Genomic DNA, 27,115 nt, shown 5'->3' on the forward strand with positions numbered 1-27,115 from the left:
TGAGTGGATTTACCAGTGGGTGACATAGCACTTGAGTTACAAGATAAAAGCAGAGCAGCAATTTATGCAAATCTGAAAATACATATTTTCTTATACATGATGATCAAGACGAGCCTTACATCTAATTGCCTGAACTAAGAATTACCCTGTGAGACTGTGGGTCAGCTCTGCCTCAAGGGAAACATCCTAAGGCCAATATTCACTGAGACCAATTCTTCTCATTTTCCCATGCTGTCAAACACTTAATGGAAAAAAATCATTTCCATTTCAATAAATTTCCATTTATCCACGTCACAGCTTGCCATCAGTGATTCAGCATAAATTAGTTTGTGATTAAGAGCCACCTTAAGAATTAATTTCCAGGAAAACTTGAATTAGCTCCCATTACCAGCATGGTTAAGCCTCCAAGAGCAGGGCAGAAGTCTGTGACAAAGCCGGCAAGGGGGCAGCAGGACATGTGAAGATGCCCCTGATGACACAGGGAGCCCCTTGCTCTGCACTGGGGCAGCAAGGTGGTGGCGATGGCACAGACTCCAGCAGGCAACCACTTTGCTCAAGACTGCTTTTGACCACCATGTTATTTACCTGGCACAACTGGAATGTGAAGGCCTAATTTAACTTTCTTACCCCAATTCTTAAAAGGTAAAGATGTTTTATAATGGAAGATCATATGTTCCAATCAAAAAAGTGGAAAGGTGGTGGAGTGTGCGTGTGCTTGGTGTTAAAAGCAGTTGCTCAATCTTTCTCTCAAGTTCATTGTGAGTATGAACAGGAGTAGGGTTGTGGTACAGATCTGTACTAGCTCCTTCTCCTTGTTTCCAGATGCTTTAAAAACTTGGCTTTTCAGGCCATATTGACCTCAGCTAATAAAATTGATCAACTTTTAATTAAAAAATGGTTTTGTCTTTTCACCTAAATTAAAAATGAAGTCTATTTGATTATTCTATCCAATTACTTGTCTTCTTTCCAGGGGAACACACACTGTAGTCTCCTCTGACTGCGGTGCTCCTGAGGCCCTAAACCCAGGTCTTTTTCACAGCATTTTATCCCCATGTAAATTGCTCTGCCCAATAGTTTCCCATTGGTTTTTAATGAATACTAGTGTGGAGTGCAACTATTTAAATAGTGAGCAGAAGAGCAAAGGTTTTCTACATAACTATTTCATGTACAAATGCTTTAACAGGCAAACACATCATGGATGTATTTGTTTTAAAAAATCTCCCCCAAAACAGATTTCCTAAGAAAGACTTTTCAGACACCAGCTATTTCTAGGCAATGACTATATATATGCAGTCATTTGTATTATAATTTCTAAGAGTGAAAAAAAAAAAAGGCAAATAATTTTGAAGTGCAATTACTCAAGCCCTTTGAAAAACAACTTGGGAAATGCTCAAAATTATAATGAGTAGAAACAGCCTAAGCTCTAAGAAGTTTATCTTTGTCTCATCCACACATTCCCTCTCATGTTTAAATCCCTAGAAATGCAGACGTGCAAAATGGATTGCCAAGGTTGCTGCGGAGCTCATAGTTTAATTCATCTCTCTCCAGCAGACATATCATGCCAGTGGTGTTTTGTTATTGATTCTTGGGAAATTGTAGCAGCTATCACAGGGTGGATACTGCTGGAAGTCTGGACATTCACATCTCCATGCTCACACGGGAGAGCTGTGCTCTGATTTAAATAAAGGGCACTTGCAAGAGTACTGCAAAGACTGCACCTTGAAGAATTATGAGGGGAAAATATCTAATCCCTCCCCTTGGTTTTCAAAGTGGCAGTGTTAAAATTTGGTCTTATGTAAACTTAAAAGCATTCTCTATAGGCAGAAAGATATATCCTGAATCCAAAGGAGTTTTCCTTCTAGTTCTTTCAGGCACAGCTTTCTGCATCACCTTTGCTGGCCAAAGCAACACTTAGAGTGGTATATTACATCTACCCACCAAAAGTGATTTTGATTCACTTCCCTGGAAGTCCACGCTGTCTCCATGAACAGCAAGGGCTTGTCTTTTCAGTCTTGCTGTTTAGGCACAAGCACAGGTCTCTCTGCCTGTTATCCATCTGTCCTTGCCTTGTTCTGTGTTTTGCCCTAACACTGCCACAGTACTGTTTCCTGCTCTTTAGCTGCACAGACATGTCACAGCTTCAGGCTGAAAGGCTTTTGCCCCAGAAGGACACAATTATCCACACCAACAGTTCCCAAACTGTGGTTTGTAAAGCCACTGTGAGAGCTCTGTAGCACCAAGCTCCTTTGAAGCTTAAACTATAGACCTGAGAGAAATTGAGGATTAAGGTAGTTGCCCGCAGCCCAAAACGTTTGGGAATGAAGCAACTTGAAAATAAGCTCATCATTCTTTTATGTCAGTCTCTCACCCCTCTGCTTAACCACCACAGCTGCAAAGTTAAGTTACAGTCCACTACCATGCCTGCATTTTCCCAAATGATGGGATACCACTCACCATAAACATCATGAACGAGCAACTAGAAAACCAAGGTTGACTACAGCAGCCATGGTACAAACATCTACAGGTCCTGTCCCTGCTGCAGAGCTGTGCCAGACTCTCATATCATGCTGAGAATGCATCCAGTGCAAGCTGGGTAAAGTCATGTAACACCTTCACCTCTTCATTTAGTTAGATTCCTTTGCTCAGGCTGCTGGAAACATTATGCCTCAGCTACAGGGTTAAAAATAAATGTTTTCATCATCAACTCTTAATTCACTAGAGGAAAACCACTCCAGAAAAGCCAGTACAGTCTCCATGCAACCTTCCTGCCAGCCCTTCGCTGCTGTTATCACCGATTAGGTACAACCCCACTTGACCACCATCCTTCCCGCAGGCGTCCCACAGCCCATGCTTGCCTATAAAGTTTGGAACCAAAGCTGTTTGACCAGTTGTTCCCAGAGTTTGCAGTTTTCATGTCCCCATAGCTCTTTCTTGGCTGCAAATATAATCTGCCTTTAGTGGACAGCTGTTTAGTGAGAAGTTTAAGGTTCTCAGTAGACAGCCAGTAGGCTCATTGTATGATCAGGGCTGTGCAACAACTTGCATTTTCACTCAACTTTCTAAAAGAAGTCTTCATTCTTTAGAAAGAAAACAAATTTTTTTTTTTTTTTTTTTTTTGCAAGCTTGAATGAAAACCTTCTTTGCAACAGGGCCAGGAGAACCACAAAAAATTCAGCTTACATTTCCCATGCATGTTATTAACAGCTCATTAATATTGAAATAGCTTGGTGAACCGAAGTAGGTTTTGGTTCAGTGCTCTGATTCTTTGAGTACTGCAGCATTTCAGTGAATTCTGACTTTGGGCGAATACTACTGTCCTGCTTGAAATTGCACTCTGTGGACACAAGAACATCTACTAATATCTCGTTGAGTTTGGAACAGTTGCAGCAAGGCCGGGCCATTGGAAACACAGTCCAGCGAGTTCATCCTCTTTCAAGCAGAAAGGGGAGGAAGGACGCATTTGCAAAATCACTCTCACATTTGTTACTATGGAACAAGAGATAAGCCAAAAACTTTTCATTTTTTCCCTTGCAGGAGCTTGGGAGTTAAGAAAGCATTTGCCCCTGAGCTTAGAGAGATTTCTGTAGTAACTAGGCTGGTTGTATCTCAAACAGGAAAAGAGACACTTTGTTTTCTTTCTCTGGAATTGCAAGATTGACATTTAAAAGAAGCTGCAGTGCACAATTAGCCAAGCACTCAGCTATCAGGATGTGCCAAAACTGAGGCTTTGCACTTGACTTCCACTCCACATTCCCCACCTCTGGGAACCAGCATTACGATGCTATTTGCATAATCACAGAATTTCCCTAGTACATCTGTATGCTTTTCCCCATGTGCCATCAAGTTGTGTCTATATAAGGTAGGGAAGTAAAGGCCATGTCAAGGACATCCCTAGATTCACCAATAATAGAGGGAGAGGAGAAAAACAAATAAATCTGAATTTTGGAGGGTGGAGAGGATTAATTCTCACTATCTCATTTTTCTTTGCAAAGAAACCCACAGTGAAAACAAACAGACCAATAAACCCTTAAATTATAGCCAGTAATTGGAAGAAAAACACTTATCTAATGTCTGGTGGCACTGAAATTGAATCAAAATTATTTAGTGGATATTTTGTGTCTGTCTCAAGGACTATTCCAAAGTAATGCATATGCAGGCTGCTCTCCATCTGCAGAAAATACTACTAAAATGTAATCTGACAAGCAGATTTTTCCTAATGTCCTAGCTTACAGTAAAAAAAAAAAAAAACAAAAAAAACAAAACCCAAACAAACCCAATAAAAAAGAAGAATCTCAGTTTTCAGGGAGTCCATAAGCAGGGACCAGAGTGGGAATGATGAGCAGGGATGGGGAGGCATTTCAGTTGCTGCTTAATGTTGAACCCTGGTGTCAAGTGGCAAAGACAGCACAATTCAGAGCGAGGAAGAAAGGGATAAGCACACACACATAGAAGCAGAAAGGAGGGGAAAAGCAGCCTAATCAAAACTAGCAGCAGGATTTCTGCTCACACTTCAAACTGAGAGCAGATAAAACCCTTCATTTTCGGTTCTTGAAAGCAAACCCCTGGAGTTCATGTGGAGAGGTGCTCTGCAAAGAACTACCAATCCTTTGAATTCAGTCATTTGTTGAAGAACTAACCTCCTTCCACCTCCCTGAACATCTTTCCCCATTCTCAGCCATTTACTCATTAGTATTACTATTACACACTTACTGACCTCTTTTGTGACAAACCCAAGCATTTAGTTTTGTAGCCTGAAGGCTCATTACCCACACTAATTTTAGGTGACCTCCAATCTCCTCTCTCCTCTCTGTTTCAAGCTGTCTGTCGCTTGAACCCATCTTTTGAGAAGTCTAGGTATTCATCTCTTCTTCTTTTTGTTAGAAGTTACGTGTAGCTCCTAGCTTCATGTTGCTCATTCTAGTCTGATGAAACCACCCCTCACTTAAATTTTTCCCTGAGGCATATTTTACTAATTTAGGGTCAGCATCACAGAAGCCATTTGGGAACCCAAATAATACAGACAGGCATCCGAGTGAGACTTAGAGGAACCTCCAAAAAGCCTGGACAACCCCTCGAAAGTCAGCAACTCTTGAACTTGACTCGTTCAGGCACTCTGGTGCATTACAACAGTTGTGGCACATTCATTTTGGTACCCAAATATCACCAGGGCCAGACTCACAGCAACCAACAACATACAGGAAACAGTAACAGGTTGTAAAACCCCAGTGCATGCTCAGCACCAAGTCAGGATTCCCAAAACTTATCATTCTTTGCAGAAAGACACAATCAGAAGAGAAAAGGGACGGGCCAGATTTTCAAAAGCTTGCTGGCATATTTCAACGTGGACATGCAACTCTCGGTGCTTTAACCAGAACATACCCACCATGCAGGAGGGAGGAAATCTCAAACTTCAATATGCTATTGAAATTTGAATTGAAAAAGCAAGACACTTGCTGCTTGTATTTCTGCAGAAGATAGGATTAGTTTCATGCTGTCTTGCAGCACGATTAAGGGCAATGTAAGGATAATAATAAAGTGAATTCTACTGCTAGCTGTCACAAGTGATAAATACAATGCATAATTAAACAAGCAGCACTTAGACTGCCTGGAGGAAACAATTATTTAGTGCTTTCATTAGGACAGTCTCATTTCTCTCATGTTTTTTCACAAATCCACTGAAAAATCAACAGCTTTATATTAGTTCTGCCCAGGGAACAGACCCAACATGCACCGCCAGACGAGTGCCCACCTTGTGAGTACAAAAGGATCTGCATCTCCAGAAGAACACAGGTGAAAACCTGGACCAGGTTCTCCAGGCCCAGCAGCTCGAAGACCTCCCGCAGCGGGTAGTCAGAGAGCGGCAGCTCGTTGGGCCCAGGTCTCTGGCAAATGATGGGCTCATAAACACCATAAAACTTCAGTGACCTCCCTGGGGGTGGCAGGGGCACCTCGTAGAGGATGTTGTGGATGTAGCTCTCCAGGGGCAGAGGAGGTGGCTGCTGGGACGTCACCGCCTTATAGAGCTGGATCAGGAACTTCTTGCAGGCTTGCATGAAGGGCAGAGGGGTGATGAGGCAAATGCATTTGGAGACGTACAGCGTGTCTCTGCTGATGTCGTAGGAGTTGTACCGCTGGAGCTTGGCAAGGGATGTGGCATCACCCTCGTCGATGCTGCTGGCCAGGGAGTCCATGCTGCATGAGGAAGAGGCACAGACACTGCTGTATTGCTCTGCGTTGTGCATCTGGTAGAGGGTTTGCATGGCTGTGCAGATCTGCTTGCTCGTGACTTCCTCATAGAACGTGAGCACAAACCCATATGTACGAGAGCCATCTTCTCTGGTGATGATGAACGAATGGAGCTGTGGATCTCTGTTATCTGCCTGCGTCCTGAAAGACAGCCCTTTGGGCATACACAGCTAAGAAAAGAGAAAAGGAATAGATATAATTATCGAAGCTACAATTTTATTTTGTTATTTCTGCTTTACAGCCATGTTCTTTTTATCCACTGTATCATAAGAAGCCATGTATCACTAAACATAATTCCCCTGAAAAGGAGCCCAACAACAGCCTAAAACTGATACTACTTAAAAGAAGAGGTAGACATGGCTGAAGAAAGGAAACACTTTCCAAAATGACCCATCTATTATGTCATTACAACTCATTTTCATTACTTTGTGAAATTATTTTCACTACTGTATAGTCTTTGTCTTATTTACTTAAGTATCATAGAGAAGCATCCAGTTTTGCTCTTATTTGCATGTATCGTGCTCATAGTACTCTAAAATCAGAGAGCCAAGGAAGCATCTTATACCACTGAATTCAAATTACATAGACTTCTTGAAATTCTTTCATCTTCCATAATTTTCTTACAACAAAAAACCCCCAAACAACCAAGAGTTGCCTGACAGCTATTACATTTACTTTCTTCCTTAAATGCGACCAAATAGCTTAGATGAGAAGAAGTGTGCATGTTGGGGAACACCCAAAAATCTATGAAAGCCTTGTTTTTTATTTACCACTCAGCAAAATCTTTTGCAGTGATTCTGCTGCACTGGGTGTTTCTCTGAAACATAGCCCTAGTGATAACTTGAGGCATTTTTCCAGGCATTCCTCAGGAATTCTATCAGCCATATAACACAAAATAACAAACACGCAGCAAAACTTGTTTGAATGTGAGTCAGCATGAAAGTCTTTATGTTCTAGCTAAATCAGTATGTTTATAAACGAAGAACTGAAGCTTCCTTTGTACCTTCTATCTGAAGAAACAAAAGGAAAGAAGAGAAGGATAGCTTTGAAAGTGTTCCTCCTGTTCCAAAAGGCAACATTAGAAGCCAAATTTCCCAAGGGATGTGAACTTACACATGACTGAGTGCATACCCTAATGTCTCACCTCGACCAGAAGCAAATCCTTCTGATGGTGGAAGGGGTCAAGAGAAATAATGATATATTTTCAGGCACATCCTAGCCTGAACTTCACCAGTGCACCTTGCACAGACCATTGGAGAGCCTGATAAAGCTGCTACCAGCCCAGCTGCGATACAGGTAAGTGGTCCAGAGCCCCTTCACAACACGCTAGCAAGCCCCCAACTTATCTGGGGTAGCTCGCATGTATTGCTCTAAAAGGTAATGTAGCCTGGAGTTGGTAGAAGCATTTAATTCAACTGATGGGCTTTGCTGACATAAACCATGAAATTGCAGCTTGAACCATTTCTGAATAGCAGCTACATTTTCATTGAAAAGGTTTATAGTTTTTATTGAGGCATTAAGAGCAGTGCCATGGTTAAGACTTCTCAAATACAGAAATAGCAAAAAAAATAAATCCTTCTTTCACACTTTATTTAAATTTATTCTGCACAGTAAATATCTCAACCTCTTTTTTTGGCAGGCTTGCTTAATAAAAATTTATTTCTAAAATGTTGGCATTCAACTACAGCTATAGCTTTATCAAATCCAATCATACTGAAGTAATAGGTTTTAATCTCAACATTATCAAAGACGGTATTTCCTTCTTTTATAGAAAAATACCTGGATAAGGGAATTGCATATAATGGTACAATCAAGAACAGCTAGGCATCAGGGAAATTCAGACCAGCTGAGACAGTTTCAGAACGCTGTTTTAAATAAATTTCATCCAAGTCTTAATTATTATTCCCTTGTGCTTTATATACTGAGCATACACACACAAAGGGACACCCATCTATTAAGTTTCAGCCACAGCCCAGCATATGCAGAGTATCAACATTTTAAGACCCTGCTGCAAACCCTGGCACAGGCTGTTGTTAGACCTACAAGAGGACAAAGGGAAAGGCAAAGAAAGAAAGAAGATGGGAAGGGAAGAACGACCAAGAGTCACTTAAGAAGCTAAGATCAAAAGGAAGGCCCTGTGCTCATTCTCCAGCAATACAGAAAGCTTCAAATTTGCAGTTAATGCATTAAAACTTTCATCTTAGTGCCTTGGACATCAATCACTTCGCATCTCGTCTCTGTCACACGTACCACAGGAGAGTGTTGGGGAAGAGCAGCTTGGGGCATGCTAAGAGGGTTGAAAAGCTTTGCCTGCTGGTGAAGTTGGCTGACTAACACTGAGAAGGCAGTCAGTCATCCACCTTTATTGCACCTTTATATAACAACAGAAAACTATTCAAGATTACTGATCAAAGGACAGGATTTTGGTTTTCAGAGCACTTTACTACTTATATTTAAACATATTCATCAGCAGAAAAATGTGGAATAAATCATACTTGCAATAAGGCTTATAATCAAGATGGGTTTGCAAAAACAAAAGGAAGCTGCACAAAGTCAGACAAAAAGATACCAACTAATCCATAGCCCCTCTCTAGAAGTGATGAGTAGGAGACACCCTTTTCCTAAATGCAGAGGTAGGACACACACACTGTAATCCCTCCCTACTTTCTCCTCCCAGCCATCATCCATTGCAGATATTTCTGAACTGAAGACTCCCTCTGGACCCACTGCCCATTAGTACTGGTTCACCTCTTCTCCAGTAGATCCTCTATTTCATTTTTTAACCCCCTGTATATTTTTTGTGTTCACAACATGCTGCAGCAGCCAAGCTCCATACCTGAACTGCACCACAGATGAGAGAGTGGAAAGAAATATACTTATTTGTATCAAAGCCCACTCCTTCAAATTACACTGGGGAACCTTTAATTCTTTTATTTCAGTTAAACAGACATTGCTGCCTTGGACTTCAGAAAAAACAGTCAGAGATTTATATACCTTGATGAACCAGAAGGCTAGAATAAGAGGTTTATTTCCTAAAAATTTCACTTTCCTCTCTACTGAGAACTTAAGCTTGGTACAGCACATTACTTGCAGAATGGCTACAGAAGATAGCATGTGACATTAGGCAGGGATAATCACAAAAAGCAGTGTGAGGGGGGAAAGAAATACTTCCCTATTAAAGAGAACTCTGTACTTTGATATATACTTTGAAAGGGAGAGAAAACATGACTTGTAGGCAGCATGATTGCTTGGGACTTCAGGGGTTATTTTTAAAGTGACAGTATGGTTTCAGAAGGCAATTGAAATTCCTTAGGCATTCAGCAAAGCCAGAATTCTCACAAGTTAACCTTCAAGGATTTATGCATTTTCTTGTTTGAGGAAAATTGCTTCTGGAAGCTCACATAAAGCAAACACATAGGCAGAACTAATACAGCAAGGCAAGATCAGAAAGGCCAATAATTGCCTCAAGGGATTTTGTGGAGGTGGATATTACTTTAAATGATGTTTCAGATCAAAACAATAAAGCAGTTTTCCAAAAGATGATTTAAAAGACCATTAAATACTGCTGCTGTTAGTAAATGCTTTTTTTTTTTCCTCCAAGACACATTGCAAATGAAAGATGTGTTCTTCAGCTATTTGATTTCAGCTGAATGCAGCTCAGTTCAATTATTTTATTTTAATAGGTTTCCTGCTGATTTTAGTATTCCATTTTTGTCCAATAATATGATCACACTTCATGAATACTAGACATTTTCAGCTGTAACATGAGAGACAAATAATGCAGCAATTCCAGCTATTACCTCTTGCTGCCATATTCCTGCTGCACACTCCCCATCACTTCTCCTCTGAACACTCCCAATTCAAAAGCAGAATTAAAAGGCATAAGTAGCTTTAGTAGTTATTACCATCTTAACTGTGCTGATGAAGCATCGTTCTGAGTCTTCTTGCTGTTTAAGCCAAGATGTGGAGACCTGCCCAAATACCTCACCATCTCCATTAGTGCACATTTGGAAGCAGAGGACTAAAAGCCCCAGCTGTCAGTGGGCAGAGGGAATGATCAGTCACATCTCTGCTGTTCTATGTCTGTGCAGTGCCACAGCATCAGCTGTGTAACTGTTACTTCCAGCTCCTGTGTTTTCATGTTAAGTATCTGGCACAATGTTAATTAGTGGAAATCGAGATGAACTTCAGATTTCTACATCTTAATGACTGCAGAGAAGTTCCAAATGCATTTTTGCATTTGCAAAAGCCATTTTATTGTGGGTTTTATGTTCCCTGTCTCTCCACCTCCCGGGTGAGGGCCAAGGGATTCTCTGGCCTTCACACCTGCGCCGTAATATCAGGTTGGTTCTGTTTCAAAGTAGCTAGGATGTAGTCCAGTGGATCATCATTCTTTCAGCTGCCACTGCCCCCACTCCAGAAACTGTTTTCTCCTCTCTCCCCCATTCACGGGACTTAGCCACACAGATACTCACATCAAATTTAGTCAAGAGGAAAGACATGTACAGAAGATGTATTGTTGCAGAGGTGCCATTAAAACAGACTACCTAACAAAAGCTAAGGTTTCGGTAAGTTCCAGGTTCTGCATAAAGATTCCTCTTTCCCTTGCTGTATACAGCATCAAGGTTTTTGTACTCAAAAATTTCACATGGGTATTAGTATCTTAAAAATTCCTTGGTTAGCCTCCTTCCCACCCATGGATATATATCCAGGGTGATTACATCTCTTCTCACCCAGTCACTGGGATGGTGGTTAGACTTGTTTCGTCATGTAGTATGAAATTAGAACTGAAGAGGGAAATGGAGCATTTTACGTTTATTGCGCCCAAAAGTATTCTGTATTTTCACATTACCTCTATCACCACAGCTTTCCAACCAGCTCATAGTGGGTGCTCATAGTCCCAGCAGAAGCACCTTGCTCATCACATCATAAGGACTGGTTGTAAACAACCCAGGAACCACCTGAGAGTTGGAGTTGTCGGGAAACACCTTGAGAAGAAAGTTTCTCTACCTACCATGTTGACAGCATCCTGGTCAAAGGGGTTCCACTCAATGTTCTGTGGATAATGGGCCAAAACTTTGGACTTGAAGGTTCTTCTTAAGGGACTCTGGTCGAAATTCTCTCCTGCAACAAATGAAGAAAGAATGACTTGTCATAGCAGTCAGGCTTCAGAGAGAGCTGGCCTGGCGCAGCTTGCTTTCACTTCGTGGTTGGGTTTTTTTGTGAAATCTGATGGGCATTTTCACTCCCAACAGATGTACTACTTTTTTTAAAAGACAAAAGAGAAAAGATGCACTTTCAGTCTGACCTTACCCTCCTTCCCACAAAATCTTACTACAGTTACAAAACAGCTTCCAGCTTAGTATTTACAGTATGGAAACTTTTTGTTAAGAGAAAAATGACTGCTGGAGTTTTCTTGAAAAAGACTCCACAACCAACTGAATTCTCCGCCTTCCCCCTATAGCTTGAATATCTAGAGATGGCTTTACTTAGATGCTGGAAGAGCCACTTCTCTCAAGTTTGTTAGAAACTGTTACAGGGTCAATAAAAAGTACGAGCACCTCTCAGCTCTATAAATTATTCAAGGATTCATTATAGATCTTTTTTATATCACAAGTCCTATGTGAAAATTAAACATTTATTTTTTCTACATCAAATTTCAAGGACAGACTCTTTCCACACAAAGAATCCAGCAAGTGCAAAGAAAAAGATTGAAATTAGACTTCAAGCAGAAATGCATCCAGTTATCAGCATATAAATAGTGTATTTCACAGGGATATTGTGAATGGAGTTTCCACCACTGGATAGCCTACAGTATGCAACACAGTAATCAAAACAAGAAGTTCTTCAAAATCTATTAATTATATTACCATCTATTACACTTTTCTCAGGTATCTCAGGTTACTAATTTTAGGTTTCTTGCTTTAAAGACTTCAGGTGGGTCTTTCCTGTTCAGTTCCTTTCTCATCTGAGAGAGATGAATGGGATGAAAGCCTTAAGTTCACAATGTGAAATGGTTTTCATCAAACCATGCTTTGGAATCAAAGGCTCCCTTTGGAACATCTTAGTGTTACTGAGATACTTTTAAAAATATGTTACTGAAATAGAATTGGATCTCCTTTCTTAAAAAAAAAAGAATAAAAAAAATCTCTTTATATTTAATTATTTATTTCATTAATGAATGAATGAGAGTTTTTGATGAGAAGTTATTTTGGATGAAAACATAACCAATGACTTGGCAAGCTCTAAAGGCAATTTTCCTGTGGAAAAACTAAACTGCAAGTCACTAACCTCACTAACCCCTCTCTGAAGGTAACATGGACTGCAGGAGTACAATTTGTGCTTGCTGAATTACGTATGTCAACTCAACCTTTGTGCAGCTAGCAGCCTCTGAGTGGTGTTGCAAGATTCACAGTTCAGCAGCTACCCGAAGGTTTCTGAGGCCACAAGCCATTTGGCACCTGCCCTTTGCTCCTTGCAAAGCACAGTCTGCATCAGAGTGAATTAATACAAGGAAATTTCTGTACAAACTGATACTTGAAAGCAGAGCTTCCTTGGCCGGCAGAACTTAGGATCTGCAGATGATTATGGGGAACAAAAAGTAACAGAGAAAAACACAGCAGCAGTTCACAAGGTAAAAATTATCTAGGCAAAGTTTTAGGAGAAAACCATTTGTTGTATGAATCTCTTAGCGCATGTTCAACGTAGAGGGCAGAACCTGCGCTGTCCCTCAGGGGCTGCAAAGCCAGAGCCAACACAACAGAGGCAGGTAGAGGAAGAGGAGGTGAAGATCAGGCATTTCTTACAGCAGGAAGGTCAGGAAGGGAGAGCAGAGGCTTGTGCCGGAGCTTGTGTAGGCAGGCAGAAATTCCTCGAGATGCATGACTCAGCTGTGCTGGGACTGCACCTCTCCCGGCTGAATGAGCCGCTGAACTGAGTCAGCTCGGGAGCCAGGTGGAGGAGAGGTAAGCAGCTCTTCCAACAGCACTCGCTCTCAAATGCAGTGAGAGAAAGGGTTTTAAATCTTTTCTTTTCCAAGGCATCTCTCAGATTTTAAAGATACAGGTATTTTTATACAACAGCTCACTTTTAATACAGGATGCAGACACATTGCAGCATCAGTTTTTTGTATTGCTACATCTGTCTCACTTGATTTTGGTGCATAACCATGGGGGAGAAAAGCAAATAAGCTTCTGCAAGAATATTCTGTGCTTGGGAGGAGAAAAAAGTCCGAGATGATGCAATGCTGCAGCCATATTTCCTGGGGCAGGAATAAATGGAAATTGTAAGACAAAGAGCAGCTGAGGGAACTGGGGTTGTTCAGGCTGGAGAAAAGGAAGCTCAGGGGAGACCTTATCACTCTCTACACCTGCCTGAAGGGAGGTTGTAGCAAGGTGGGTATTGGTCTCTTCTCTGAATTAACAAGTGATAGGACAAGAAGAAATGGTCTCAAGTTGTGCCAGGGGAGGGTTAGACTGAATTTTAGGAAAAATTTCTCCACCAAAAGGATTGTCAAGCACTGGAACAGGCTGCCCAGGGAAGTGGTTGAGTTACCACCCCTGGAGGTATTTAAAAGATGTGTAGATGTGGTGCTTAGGGACATGGTTTAGTGGCAGACTTGGCAGTGTTAGGTTAACAGTTGGATTTGATGATCTTCTAGGACTTTTCCAACCTAAATGATTCTATGTGAGGAGCTTTGACACAGGAATCCAGCCTGCTTCTGGAATTGCTTAAGGCAAACCAGGAATCCAGCAAAAGCTTATGCATCATGGAAATACAGAAAACTGAAGGTATCAGCTGAACTGGATCAAATTAAAAGACAAGACAGGGTTTAGCTGATAACATCTACCAGGCTGGACCATACTTGCCACTAGCTGCTATGGCAGTCCAGAGCACAAGCTCCATGAAGATCTTCTCCATGCTACGTTACAAAGCTCAGACTGAAGCATGGAAAACCAGAGACCGTTACTCTGACAGAACATGACAGCAGAACAACCTCTTATTTTGGTCCAGATGTTCTTTGTGGAGGCATTAGAGATAAAGATACAATGTCATCCACCACAAAATAAAAATCCCAACAAGCAAAGCCAGCAAAAATTCTGTCTCCAGGTATACACTTAAACATACCTGGCAACATCTTTAATTCTTAACATCAAACAGTAATTAATGAGCTTGCATAATCAAATAAATATGCATGAGGTTATTTCCTAATTAGATCTTCAATCTTTCTCACATCTGACAGAGTTTACCTTACAACTGTGAATTAGCAGAAAGGCAGATATTTGATGCTAAATTTGTTTGGTTGTTTCTACTAAATGTTCGAAGAGCATCTGGATGACTTCATTAAGTTCTCCACCGCTAACAGCAAGTAATTGCTAGAGTCCAAATTTCTTTAAAGGTTTCCTTTTTCATGACAAACCACTACTGTAACCTGATGGATGCTAATTGGGTAATTTGTGTGGTTCAGATGCACTCATCACCTCTGCAGTTCACTGGTTGAGCCCTTCACAGGTGCTGTGGGGGCCAGTTTTTGACCCTGCATCATATGGGTGTTGTAAAAACACCTTTTGCTTGAAAAATAGCTCCCAGTGATGACAGTCAGCAACTAAATGATTAACCACCTTGGCATTTGCACATAACTGTAATTGGGACTCCAGCAGCAATGCACATTAATCAAGTCATTTACTGTTTCTAACGCCTGTGCTCACTTACAGGCACCACAGAAATTGGTGCCCTATGCTCAGGGCGTGCTCAGGAGAGCCCTGCTTCCAGCACACCTATGACATGTGGCATTTCAGGGAATGCGGCTCTGCATGCTTAGATTGAGTAGGACAGTAAACCACCCCGCTTTCACCTAAATAGCTTCTGCATGCACCCAGAGGTGGAGGGGTATGTGCAGGCAATTTTACCTATCTGTTCTGGGAGCACAGCTTCAGCTTGTGGTGGAGCAGAGAGGGCAGCTGCTGCATGGTGTTAGCTGCTGTCTTGCCTTAACCTGCTCTCTGGCATCAGAGCAGCACGGGCTGACTCTGGAAGCATGTCAGAGTGCTCAGAGAGATTAGGGAAGTGGTCCTGGAAGGCTTCTCCATGGGAAACTACCCTCCCCTAGTTTGGTCGCTCAATTACTAATTAACCCTACCAGGTAAAGTTTTACTTATTTCCAAGTTAGACCAAAAACTACACCTCTGGAGGTGTAAGAGCAGGGAAGGCCTTGATTTTTTGCAGTTCTTGTTATTGAATATACTTCCTCTCATTTTCCCTATAATGCATCTCTCCATCTTGACAGGCGATACTCTGGCAGCATCTGGAACCAGTGGAGGAGAACAAGGAGTATTTTCCAATAATCCACTGTAATAATGAAAAATTGAGGCTTTCAATCGGCTTTTGGAAATGACCAATAATTTGTACGCTGCTGAAAACACCCATGCATTTGTTTTGACAACAGACATGTCTAAAACCTTTTGTTAATGAAGCACAAGTATTGCTTTAAGAAATCCAGCTTCCCAAAACCAGAACTAGCAATGCCCTAGTAGGCTGACAACATGAATTCATTTTATCCAGGAAAGTAAATGGCACAAAGAACTTACCTTTGCAGAGTCTCTGCAGGGTTTGCATTTTACTATTCCGGTGGTTTTAAAGAATATATAAATTAAAGGTAAAACACACACACACACAGAGAAAATATAATTTTCTCAATCAGCGATCATGAAACAAAACAGAAGAGCCAAGAAACCACACTGGAGTGAATTAATTTGTCATTAGCTTGAAAGGACACAACATGGCACATAGAAAGCTGCCTCCTGGGAAGCCAGGCAGGGCAAGCTTTTAGAGATACATAATTTAGGAAAGAAAAAGTACAAAGGTATGACAGAAAGCAGCCTGCATGTCAGGGTGAAATGCCATCATTTGGCCAAACTAGCAGGAAACACCCTAACTCTCACAATAATGAGATGAGAGACGTGGACTGTGACAGCCAGCTCCACACTGACAAGCAGCTGGATGAGAACCACAGGGAGCAAAAACTCCTTGGCAAACATGAGGGATCTGGACTGAAGGGTACCTGATATTATCAGCTCTCAGCCTTGGTAGTTGTGAACTGCTGAGTCACATGTGGCAAATAACATTTATTTAGCTGTTACTCTAAGCAAACAGTGAATTTCCATTAAATCTACTATGTGCTTTTAAGTGCTTGCTTGCTAACTTCCCAAACAGGAATAGCAAGGCACATTAAAAATGAAGCAAGTATCAAATGCAAATTGAATCTGTATTCCAAAATATTAATGGCCAGATAAGAGTACTATGAATACAGACAGAAACATGGTATTTGATGCGTGGCCCCCATTCATGCAAACAGCATGTCTCATTGGGGAAGCCGCCTCTCAAAGGCAAATTAAAAATTTTGAATGGAATCCTTTCCCTTTCAGGATATTAAAAAGAAAAAAATCTTCAAATACTTTTCAAAATTGCATAGAAAGTGTCAGACTCAAGTTCCGTTTCAACTGGATGCTACATCCTACGTAAGAGCACTTTAAAACAACTTGTGCCTTCCCTTTAAAAGTACTCATTTTTAAAGGGAGATTTAGTTTCAAATTAAAATCAAATGGGGATGGATGCTAGATCACGAAACACTGTACTAATTTCATTTCAAAATGAAAAGATTTTTCAAAATTAGAAAATAAGCCTGATCTGTGTTTTGGATGAAGGATACAATTACTAGGGAAATGCAGCTACAGTTGTGAGGTTGTCAGTCACGATGGCTTTCATGTGGGTGATCGTATTTAAATTTTAACTAATTATCACTAGCTATAGAGGCATACACACATATGTCCCAAATAGGCAGAGGCATCCTCTACCCATACTCTCTGGTCCAGGGAATGTGAGTTATCTGTTGCTCCTTCCAAGCTCTGGAACATAGAGAGGAATGCTTGTGACTAAAGAAATAAAAATATCTTTTGTTCCTTTAGAGGAGTGTACTGGGAGCACAACTATGCATCTCATGGTGACAACCTCTTTGATAGGTATTTCTAATTAAAAGTGTCCAGCACATCCAGCTATGTTCTGTCCCTGCAGACTGAACTTAGTTAAGCTTATGGGATAACTGCATGAACCTGCATGAGAATCAAGTAATATACAATGTTTGAGTGGGAACAGGAATAACAGGGCTTGGCTGGGGAGCAACTAAGCTGTTAATTGTCAGGTTCAGAAACTGGCTAGTTTAAGAAATGCAGAAAATGCGCTCTGCTGCTTTTCTTCTGGGCTTCACTGGGACACCAAGGTGACAGTGGTAGGCTAGTCGGAGTTCAAGGACATTAACTCAAAGGTGGTATTTCTGACCACATATTCTCATAATCTTACAGCAAAGGAGGGAAATTATACAAAAGGGAGGACTGGGACACGGCAGACAAACAGTCTTCATTCCAAGATTTTAAAATCTGATTTGTCTGCAAGATGGTGGTGGCTTTTGGGGTGGGACAGGAGGGAGCAGGGTCTAACCTACCTCTTACATGTCAGTATGTCAAGAAACTGATGGATCATATTTAAGCAGGAAGCCATAGTGGTTGTGTACCCTACCAATACATCTAAATGATTTGGCTTTTTTTTGGGGTGCATATGGCTGTGTGGACCTCACTAACATTGCTATTTAAAACTAGACTGAAAAACATGCTTCCTTGAAGCGTCAGGAACCTTTGGGTTTCTGTAACAGAAATCGGTGGAGCTGGACCTTCCAGTACCCTTAGTTCACAAATCCACATAACCAAGCCTAGTTGGATTTCTGGGTAAGTATCCTTTAATATTGCCTCATGCAAGGTATTGTTCAGTCTTTATCAGGAGCACAAAGATCTAGCATATCGTATATCCACCAATATACTTGACACCACTAGTGGCATTTTGTTGGAAAGGGGAAGCACATCTGCCAAGGCAGCTTCAAGAAACAGAACAAAATTTGCCAGATATGGATTTAAATTAGGTAAAAGAATGAAAAAGTCCAGGGGTTTTGGTTTCAGTTTTGAACTCTGATCCTTAATTTGATTCAAGAGGAGTTGGAAGACTGAAAACAAAGAGATAGAGAGGGCCTGGTGATTGTTTTGTCCTTAACCCCTCTTTACCTGAGGTTTTGCATGCAGTATCTGAGCTCTTGCCATGGAGTTCTGCTTCTAGCCATTTGTACAAGACTACACAACATAACAAACAGAGATAAAAAAAAAGCAAGTATAAACAAAATGAAAAGATACACAAATGTACTGGGGAAGGGAAAAAATGTGAAGCAGACATTAAACACCCCCCTTTGCAACCTCTCTTCCCCCCCACTACTGGCAAAGGGTAAACCCACGTGATAAATAAAACCCTCCACGACTGTATTACTATAAAGGTGTTGAATGCAATGACAGACATTGTAGAAATACTTGTCAAAATTAGTAACAAGATTAAATTCTGGTACTTCAAACAGCATGCTGCCATACAGCTTCCCTATTACGAAAGACATTTTTGTTCATATATTACGCCATTCCAGAGCCTGTGAAACTCAAGAGGGAAAAACACCAGTTCTTTAACTGGTGTTGAACTAATACTGTTAGCTGTGTTGCCACACCTTCAATGCTGTACTGCATGCCATTTTCAGGACTTAGTGAAGTTACTTAATACCCCTATTCATCATTTCTGTCTCTTAACAGGCTGTTTTTAGACTAAAATTTGAATAAATAAACTCTGTTTAGAACCTGGATGAACAACTTTAATCTCTTCTGGTAACAGCTACCCCAGGAGGCACTTCTAACGGAAAAGCTTCCTACTAGCATGTCTAACTGAGTTTTCTTCCAACTGGTTTGCTCATCTCTTACAGAAAAACAAAAATGTTTTCACAGACACCATGGCACTCCTTTGTCAAAAAAAAAAACAAAAACCCGCGAATCCCATTTGTATTCTACACAACAGCATTACACAATCCTCCTCACGTTAAATCTATTTTTATAAACCCGAAGCATATGTTAAAGCTGCCACACCATTGACCTCTCTGGTCATTCAGTTTCTAGGTGTAAATTCAGAGTATTTCCACCACAACCTCCTACTTGAGCTGTTAATCCAAGTATCAGTTCAGAGGACCCAGAAAATGTTGCCAAGTCTGTAATTCTTCGGAAGGCAGTTCTTTCAATACAGATTTTTAGAAGTGAATTTGTATTTTAGGATCATTTTCTCATTTCTTTAGAAGGCACCTGAAGGTAACCCACATTTCAATGTGCAGGATGATGTTTTTCCACTCCAGGGGTCTTAAGCTATTTCATTCTACTTTGGAGCTGTTTGAACTAAAAAGTTGCATAAATATTTAAATTAAAGGAAACAAAACAAATAATTGCCAAAGCTCAAGACTCCCCTTGCTAATGGCCCATGCCTACACTGCCATTACAAGCCTCTTTGCCAGGCTGCCCTCACAGCTCTCCCCAAAAGTCATTTACAACATTATCATTCAAAGCAAATTTGGCACCGAGCTTCCAAGGACTTAGCCAGCACCTCTGCAATAGGAAAAGCAAAAAGGAAAGATGGAAAAACTCATGAAGGGATGCATAACCAGGTGCACTGGCACAGGTTCTGGTTTTGCTACCCATTTCAGTATTTTGACCACTTATCATCAATCATATGGCTAACCAGTCACAAAAGTTAGGTAAAAACTTCTGCACAACAAATCAAATGACAGAAGATCATTGACAACAGTGATATAAATACAGAGCCACGAACACTGTTGTACAGCCTAATTCTTTATACAAATAGTGTAACGGAATATAGCTATTGCCACAAACTAATTACATTTAGATAAGGCTAAGTATTTCAAAAATCCTTTAAAAAAGATTTGTTCACCTAAAAGAGTATTGCACAAGTCTAAATAAAGAGAAAAAGACTCTAACATGAGCAGTTTATTTTGCCATGATCCCTTCCTTCTGACCTTGATTGAATACTTAACTATCTGCCTACAGAGTAACATTATACGGCACCAACACTGTCAGCTTCTTAAAATAGCCCCAAGTCCCAGCTGCCAACAGACCACAGACTTCCCACTACACTAGCAAACAAGTGAAAATTACACCATCCCTTTTACATAAAATTGCATCATAATCTTGTCAAATTCCAAAAGTAATGACTTCAATTACATTAGTTTGGGTGATTTTTTGGGGTGCAGTGGGGAGAGTTTCATAAACTCTCCCCGAGGCACAGTGCTCCTACACAATCACCTTGGGGTCTGTCCGCAAAGGCTGGAATTTATCAGCAGGAAACAGTGGAGCAGGTATAAAACTGGACCTATACTTACAAGAGCAGGATCAAATTCAAATGTGCCCAATTTCTGTGTTAAAACATTATGCTGCATTCTCAGACTGGTTTTGGAAACAGACACTCGCAAACATAATTTTCAATTCGAATGAATCTTAAGCAGATTTTGTCCTCTACTCCACTGGGACCAAGGTAGTATAATAGTCCTGTCTCAAGATCTGCTTTATTACAGTTGGTATTTCTGGAAATGAGTAAAGAAAAACCCCAACAAAACAAACCACAAACAACCAGAACTTGCCATCCTAAAAATCCTTGCACTATTACTGTTTAGGTTTGTGAGCAAGAATGCAGGAAAGAAAGGGGAATTTTTCAGTAAATTTTGCTTTGGGGTTTTATTTTTATAATTACAGTGCATTCAGTTATCTTTTAAATGGGGCTGTTTTAAGATAGATTTTTTTTTTTTTAAACCACTCTGCAATGCACATAACATCATGAACCAATATCAGCCTCCCTTGACTCATCAGGATGGCAAGTTTCAGGTGTTTTGTTACACGAAGTTAGAAGCAGTTTCACCGAAGCTATGTTTATAACAGCAGAGTGTGAATAAATTCACTGATAACACCTTCTGCCACCCTAATTAAGCTCTGCTTGCAAATCAGTACAAGAAAAAAAAAGAAGCTTCATTTGGCCTGGGCCATTTTCAGCACTAATCAACTTTGACATAAACAGAGCACAAAGATGACCATACTGCAGCTGGAATAGTCAGCTGTGCCTGGTTTGGGGTTGTGCTTTTTAGTAGCTGTCTTTTTACCCATCTTGCACAAGCTTGAGGTCTCAGCTCCCCGAACCTAGCACTGTTACACTGGGCAATAGAGTTCTCTGCTTTACGGGATGTCCTTGCTTTCTGATGTCCCCAAGAGCTGTCCCTTGGTGTGCTGAGCAACAAAGAGGGTCCCAGGGACTCATGATTGATTTTTAATCAGCACTCCCCAGGAGCACAGGCTGTGGTGACCAGAAGGAAGCTATCCCCAGTTTCAGAAGGTGGTTCTTCTTCAAACAGCACAATCCACAACCCATCAGTGGCACTCAAGCTGGTGACTTGAAACACCCTGAGCACAGATAGCCTCTTCACACTTCTTGAAGAGCCAGCCCACACCTGTGAAGTTTAAACAACTGGTGGTACCATTGGCACAAGAGGTGGATTTAGAGAGAGTGGATGCTGAAATAGCTCCTCACTGTACCGAGTTACTTTTTTTGCATACACTTTACAAGCAAAGGGTTACAGCAAGGCAATGCTCGCCTATCAAAGGCTGCAGCTGCTAAGCTTTATGAAAAACTTAGTTATATGTGGGTTTGATGGGAGAAGGGGCTGGCAAAGAAAGAACTTTGCTTCTTGTAGTCTGGAAAGCTCTTTTATTGGCATGAAGCAGAAACACTCCCTTGTGTAGCACAAACTGATTTTGTTTAGGGTTTTTTGAGAAACTGCTGTTTAAGCTGCTGCCAGTAAAGAATTGTCCTTATGACAGTCTCCAAGAGCCCATCTTCTGCCAGTTTTCAACAACTGAATCCTTTCAGAACAAGAAAAGACAAAAACTTTCCACACACTGAAAAGCCACAAGAACCCATGGGCAAGGCTCGAAGTTACCAAAGCTCCCGGATGGAGAAGGGTGGTGAGCAGGAATGAAGATGCAGGCAGATAAGCACTCACTGCCCACACAGCAGTATTAGTCCTTATGGCTGATACTTCCACTTAAGAGCTGCCCGAGGAACCATTTCAATTTGGAGATTGTTCTCAGCTGCTTCAGCCCAGCTGTACTACAATAACCGGAGACCAGCATATTGCTGCAAATGGTTCTATTGTGGGCAAACTGGCCACCGAAGGAATGAGACATTTATACAGCATGCTGGATTATGCAGTTCTTATTAGCTTTGAGAAAAAACAACAATGAAATTTTGTCAACTAAATTAGAATGCAAAAATATCATTAAATTGAAAGAAAGATCAGTTCTTGGAACTACTCAGTTAAAATACCTTCTCTGCCATGAACTTCTTTGCAAGAACCTACATGTCTTGGTCAACACCACCTGCATTTAGAAACTGATTGAAGAACAGGCTGCTGCCAGTGAGTTTACACAAGGGATCATTAAGAAGCTATCAGCGCACAGTAATTGCACATCTAAACCACACGAAAAATATTCTCTATGCTTAAGTAAACCTTAAGTAAACCATGACTAGTTAAATACAGACAAAGCATAAACAATCAGATTTATGCTTTATCACTTCTGACCACTTTATGGCCAGTTTCCAAGGCTGTTGAAAATACAGAAAGCTGAAACCAGGACTCAATCACCACGCCATGGTAAGGTGTCAGGATTTAAATCTAAAGGCATGGATCAACACTAATTTCTGGATCCAAACTAAACTCCAGATAGGAAACTCAAAGCATAGCAGCGTTTCTACCATGTCTCTAGATTTAGTCCAGTTCCCTACAAAGGAGAGCCCAGAAATTAAATCCTTTGGCTTCCCTTAAGGCCTTGGGGAGTATTAGGTGCCAAAGCATCTCTGTAAAGGTGGACCTCCATTGAGAAAGCCAGAAAAATAATTGTCTCAGGGTTCAGCTCGCAAATGCCCCTGCACCTCAGACCCTGTCTTCCCCTGTGCCACTCGTACCCAGAGATGTCTGGAAATGGAGGCGATTTTGCAGGTGCAGTCCTAACCTTTGTACCCCAAAAATACCACTTCAAGGCTTATATCAGATTTCCTGTCCAGTGATTTTGGAGTTTCCTGCTCTCCCAACAACTCAACCTTCAACCCCAGGGATACACCTTTCAGTGTCATCAAGATCTCTTAAAGAACACACATGAAGTCCCATAAAACAACCAAAAGGGGTCAGTGCAAAGGGCTGTGTATCTTGTCTCTCCTTTGTCAAAGCCCAGCAATGAAAACCAGTGTTTCACCCCATCTCCCCTCAAATTTCCACTGCCACTCCGCTAAAAATCTCTGTAGAGCAGTAGATACCCATGTAAAACCAATACATGTTTCAGGGGTGCTTTTAGACCCTAAAGGTAAAAAGACCGTGGAGAGCCACAGGATGGAAAAGGGAACATTTCCTGGCCTGAAAGAGGGCTGAGAAGAGCCAGTGGGACTCTGAAGAGATGCACAAAAAGGAGTGTAAGAAATTGAAGTCCACTTTCACCCAAAGTACATATTTTGTCTATTATTTTAGCACCCTGCTAGTAGAGATGCAAGCAACAGGGAACAGAGATCTAAATAACCCTGAAATTACCTGGCACTTAAGCAAATGTTTCCTCTTTACCACTAATCTTTTAGTGCATGGACCCCAAGATGATTGGCATGATAAAGATACATAGGTAGAAGGCATGTAATTGCTGCTCTGATTTTTAAATCAGCATGTGTTGTCACTGACTACAGAGAGGCTACTTCAAAACCAAGGCATTTAGGGCCACCTGCCAAACAGACATGAGAGCCCTCCTGGCCATTGCATACAACTCCTGTTATTTCTGCATGAGATATGTTATGATATTTTACACTTTCCTTGTGCACAAAGGGGAATTTTATGGAGTTAAATAGAATGCTTCACGTAATGAAGCAAACCATACCATGCTGTTTTGGAGACCTCAGTAACTGTTTGAACATACATTAGAAATGGAGTATTTCACACTGAGCAAATCAAGGCTGAATTAGGCACACAAACCGTATCTGAACATACTTTAGTACTTACGGTCTCTGTCTGTGTACTAAGGTCTGGGAGGTCTAATAAACACAGGGAAGTGCATGCAAAAGGAAACAGAATTAACACAATGTATGGGTATAGCAACACAACACAAAATGACAGTGTCTTGGTGTGTCAATGTGGGACAGCTGAATTTGAGCATCATGTTACAGAAAACAAGAGCATAATCATTTTGCATGGAGAAAGTTGTTGTTCTTTTAAATCAACGCAGGAAAGCTTCATTTCTGGTGCATAAGGATAGGTTTCAATAGTCCCAGCTCGCATTCCCTATAAAACATAAGCCTACCAACTAAACACCACTATTCGACGTGAGAGAGCAGACGTATAATGTATTCACAACCACATACATGTGCACGTTCTCTTTTTCCCCAAAGCGAGGGGACTGTCAGAAATGCTCCGTTACAGGTTTAAAAGCTGTCCCCTGCACCTGGGGCTCTTCCCAGCTTCACAAAAAGGCCCAAGCAACAATAGAGACAGTCCTCAAATGTGGACACCAGCTGGCTTGTAATTCCTCACAGCACTGCGGTAGCATCAAGAGTTCCTGCATTGCTCCCATGGGATTAGAATTCCCATCTCCAATCAGACAGGATACACACATGCCAGATTAAAGAGACGCAGGCATTTGCATATCTCTTCAGGCTTTGGCAGGTTTCTGGTGATTTATTGTGTGACATGCAAACACCCTGAGAGCATCCCTGATGGATACCTCCGCAATGCAAAGGTTAACAGGTCTGTGTGCGCTGCATTAAATATTTACATTAAGGAAGCACATTTTTTCCTGACACTTACATAGGAAGCACACACAGGAGGAAAGACCAAAACTCTAAATATTTGTGACAACAAATGATGCAGATCTCAGCAGTTACACAGCTGTTACCAATAAGCTAAGCAGAGGCTACCTGGGCACAAGTATATTTGCTTAAATAAAGCCTGCAGTTTTATTATCAGGCTGAAAAATAGACCTTCTCGTAAAGGACTGTAAGATGATTCAGTAGTATTAGATTACTACAGACCATAATGAATATTTCAAGGGCTTCACGCGTATACAGCAAAATCAGTCCAATGGCGCTGGTCTCCGAGTTGTGACAACAGGCAGTGCATGTGGGGAACAGAATTCCTCTTTGAAATCAAACAGACTATGTATGTACATGAGACTAAAGGAATCTGAGCACTCACATACATCCTACAGCTGCAAATTCAGGGGTCATGAAATAATTGCAAAATGTTCGAACTTCTAGCTAAGCTCATTTGTGAGCCAAAACAACAAAGCTTCCAAAATGCACTCCTTTTGCCTCTCAAAAAGCCTGCTTGTTAAAGTAGGACTCCATACCAGCCTTTGAATTCAGCTAGGTTTATTCTGTTTATACCAGCATGACAGCCTGAATGCGACTTATTTTAACACAGAAATATGAAACTTCAACCTGAATCTGTATTTTGTGTGATCAGAGTATCAATTTATAAACAGCCTGAGGAACTGTTTGCTCTTGTAGTGCTTCTGGTTAACTCCCCCCCAAGTTAATCCTTCCCCAAAGAAACATGCCTTTGCCATCTGTCTCAGAGATTTGAACTCTTTGGAGTGGTTATCCGGGTACCTCCCTTACCTTTCCTACTCCCATTCCTATACTGATGCTTTCCCACAAAGCTGGTTTAGGCTGCAGATTAGCACTGGACCCCATCTCATTCAGGACAGTAACACTTTCCACTTCGTGTTGAGGACAGAGGATGCACTTGTAACAGCCCTTCAAAGGCTCTATCCCACATCACCTTCCCACTTCTCCATCGCTTCCTCCACGTCTAAAGAGACAGTGGATTTTGGTGCAGCCCACAGGGGTAGATCTTTAGCAGTTGACTTAATGGCTGTAAAACCCAAGCCCTGTACAGATACAGCTGTTTCGACCCAGTTTAGACCAAAGTGCAGTTGCCCTACCTAAATGAAAACACAGACTCACATGACTGCAGCAGTCATCCAGGTGGACTCTCTGACAGAGGTTTGCACCTTCTTAGGCAAATGACAACATTGCTTCATCTCCCTGAACTGTCAGGGCATGTTGAAGAAGCCATGCAATCAACATTGTCTGAAATAACTTATGTTTCCTAAGCCTTTTTAGTTTCTGCTTTGAAAATACATTTAATCACAACCTTGTGTCGACCTGTAGAAGCAAATGCACTTACTTCAGTACATGTTCTGTCCTGACAGAAGGTCAGTTTCTCCCTTTCCCTAACCTTTCTTTTACTTAATATTTTGGAAATGGTGCTCTTTTGAGAAAGAGCGTATTCTATGTGAATGTAGTTCAGTAAGCAAGCTACAGTGAAGTGCATTCCAATCACAAAATAACACAACGCTTTGCAAAGGTTCCCAGCAGAAAACTTCTACAGTGGCTTCTAAGAACAATCTACACCAGCAATCAAGAGAAAAAGAGAGAAGAAAATTGGCTGAGCTCCTCTGCAGCTGTAACTACAGTAGCTACAATGTAAAGAAGAAAAAAAAAGCTGCAATGGATTATTTCATAGACTCATAGAATGGTTTGGGTTGGAAGGGACCTTAAAGACATTGACAATCTGGATGAAAGGACTGAGTGCACCCTCAGTAAGTTTTCAGATGACACCAAATTGTCTGGGAGCATGGATCAGCTGAGGATAGGCAGGCTCTGCAGAGGGACCTGGTCAGGCTGGATCAATGGGCTGTGGCCAATGGTATGAGATTTAACAAGGCAAAGTGCCAGGTCCTGCACTTGGGTGACAACACCCCCATGCAATGCTACAGGCTGGGGAAAGAGTGGCTGGAAAGCTGCTCGGCAGAAAAGGACCCGAGGGTGATGACTGATGGAGCTGAACATGAGCAGCTTGTACCCAGGCAGC

The 27,115-nt window shown here is 41.3% G+C and overlaps 1 protein-coding gene across 4 annotated transcripts in view; it reads right to left on the reverse strand.

The window, feature by feature from the left end:
* Positions 1-27,115, reverse strand: part of DENND5B (DENN domain containing 5B) — a 115,673-nt gene that overhangs the window by 49,889 nt on the left and 38,669 nt on the right. For 2 of the 4 annotated variants that reach the window (XM_030479837.1, XM_030479840.1), the window contains exons 2-4: positions 18,354-18,419; positions 11,261-11,370; positions 5,750-6,416 (exon numbers count right to left, since the gene is read on the reverse strand). In XM_030479837.1, coding sequence (XP_030335697.1) covers positions 5,750-6,416; positions 11,261-11,370; positions 18,354-18,419 — 843 coding nt within the window. The remainder of the gene's footprint in view (positions 1-5,749; positions 6,417-11,260; positions 11,371-18,353; positions 18,420-27,115) is intronic. The other 2 variants (XM_030479838.1, XM_030479839.1) reach the window with 1 other exon arrangement.

This window comes from Strigops habroptila, chromosome 3 (assembly GCF_004027225.2).
Source record: "Strigops habroptila isolate Jane chromosome 3, bStrHab1.2.pri, whole genome shotgun sequence".
Lineage (NCBI taxonomy): Eukaryota > Metazoa > Chordata > Aves > Psittaciformes > Psittacidae > Strigops > Strigops habroptila.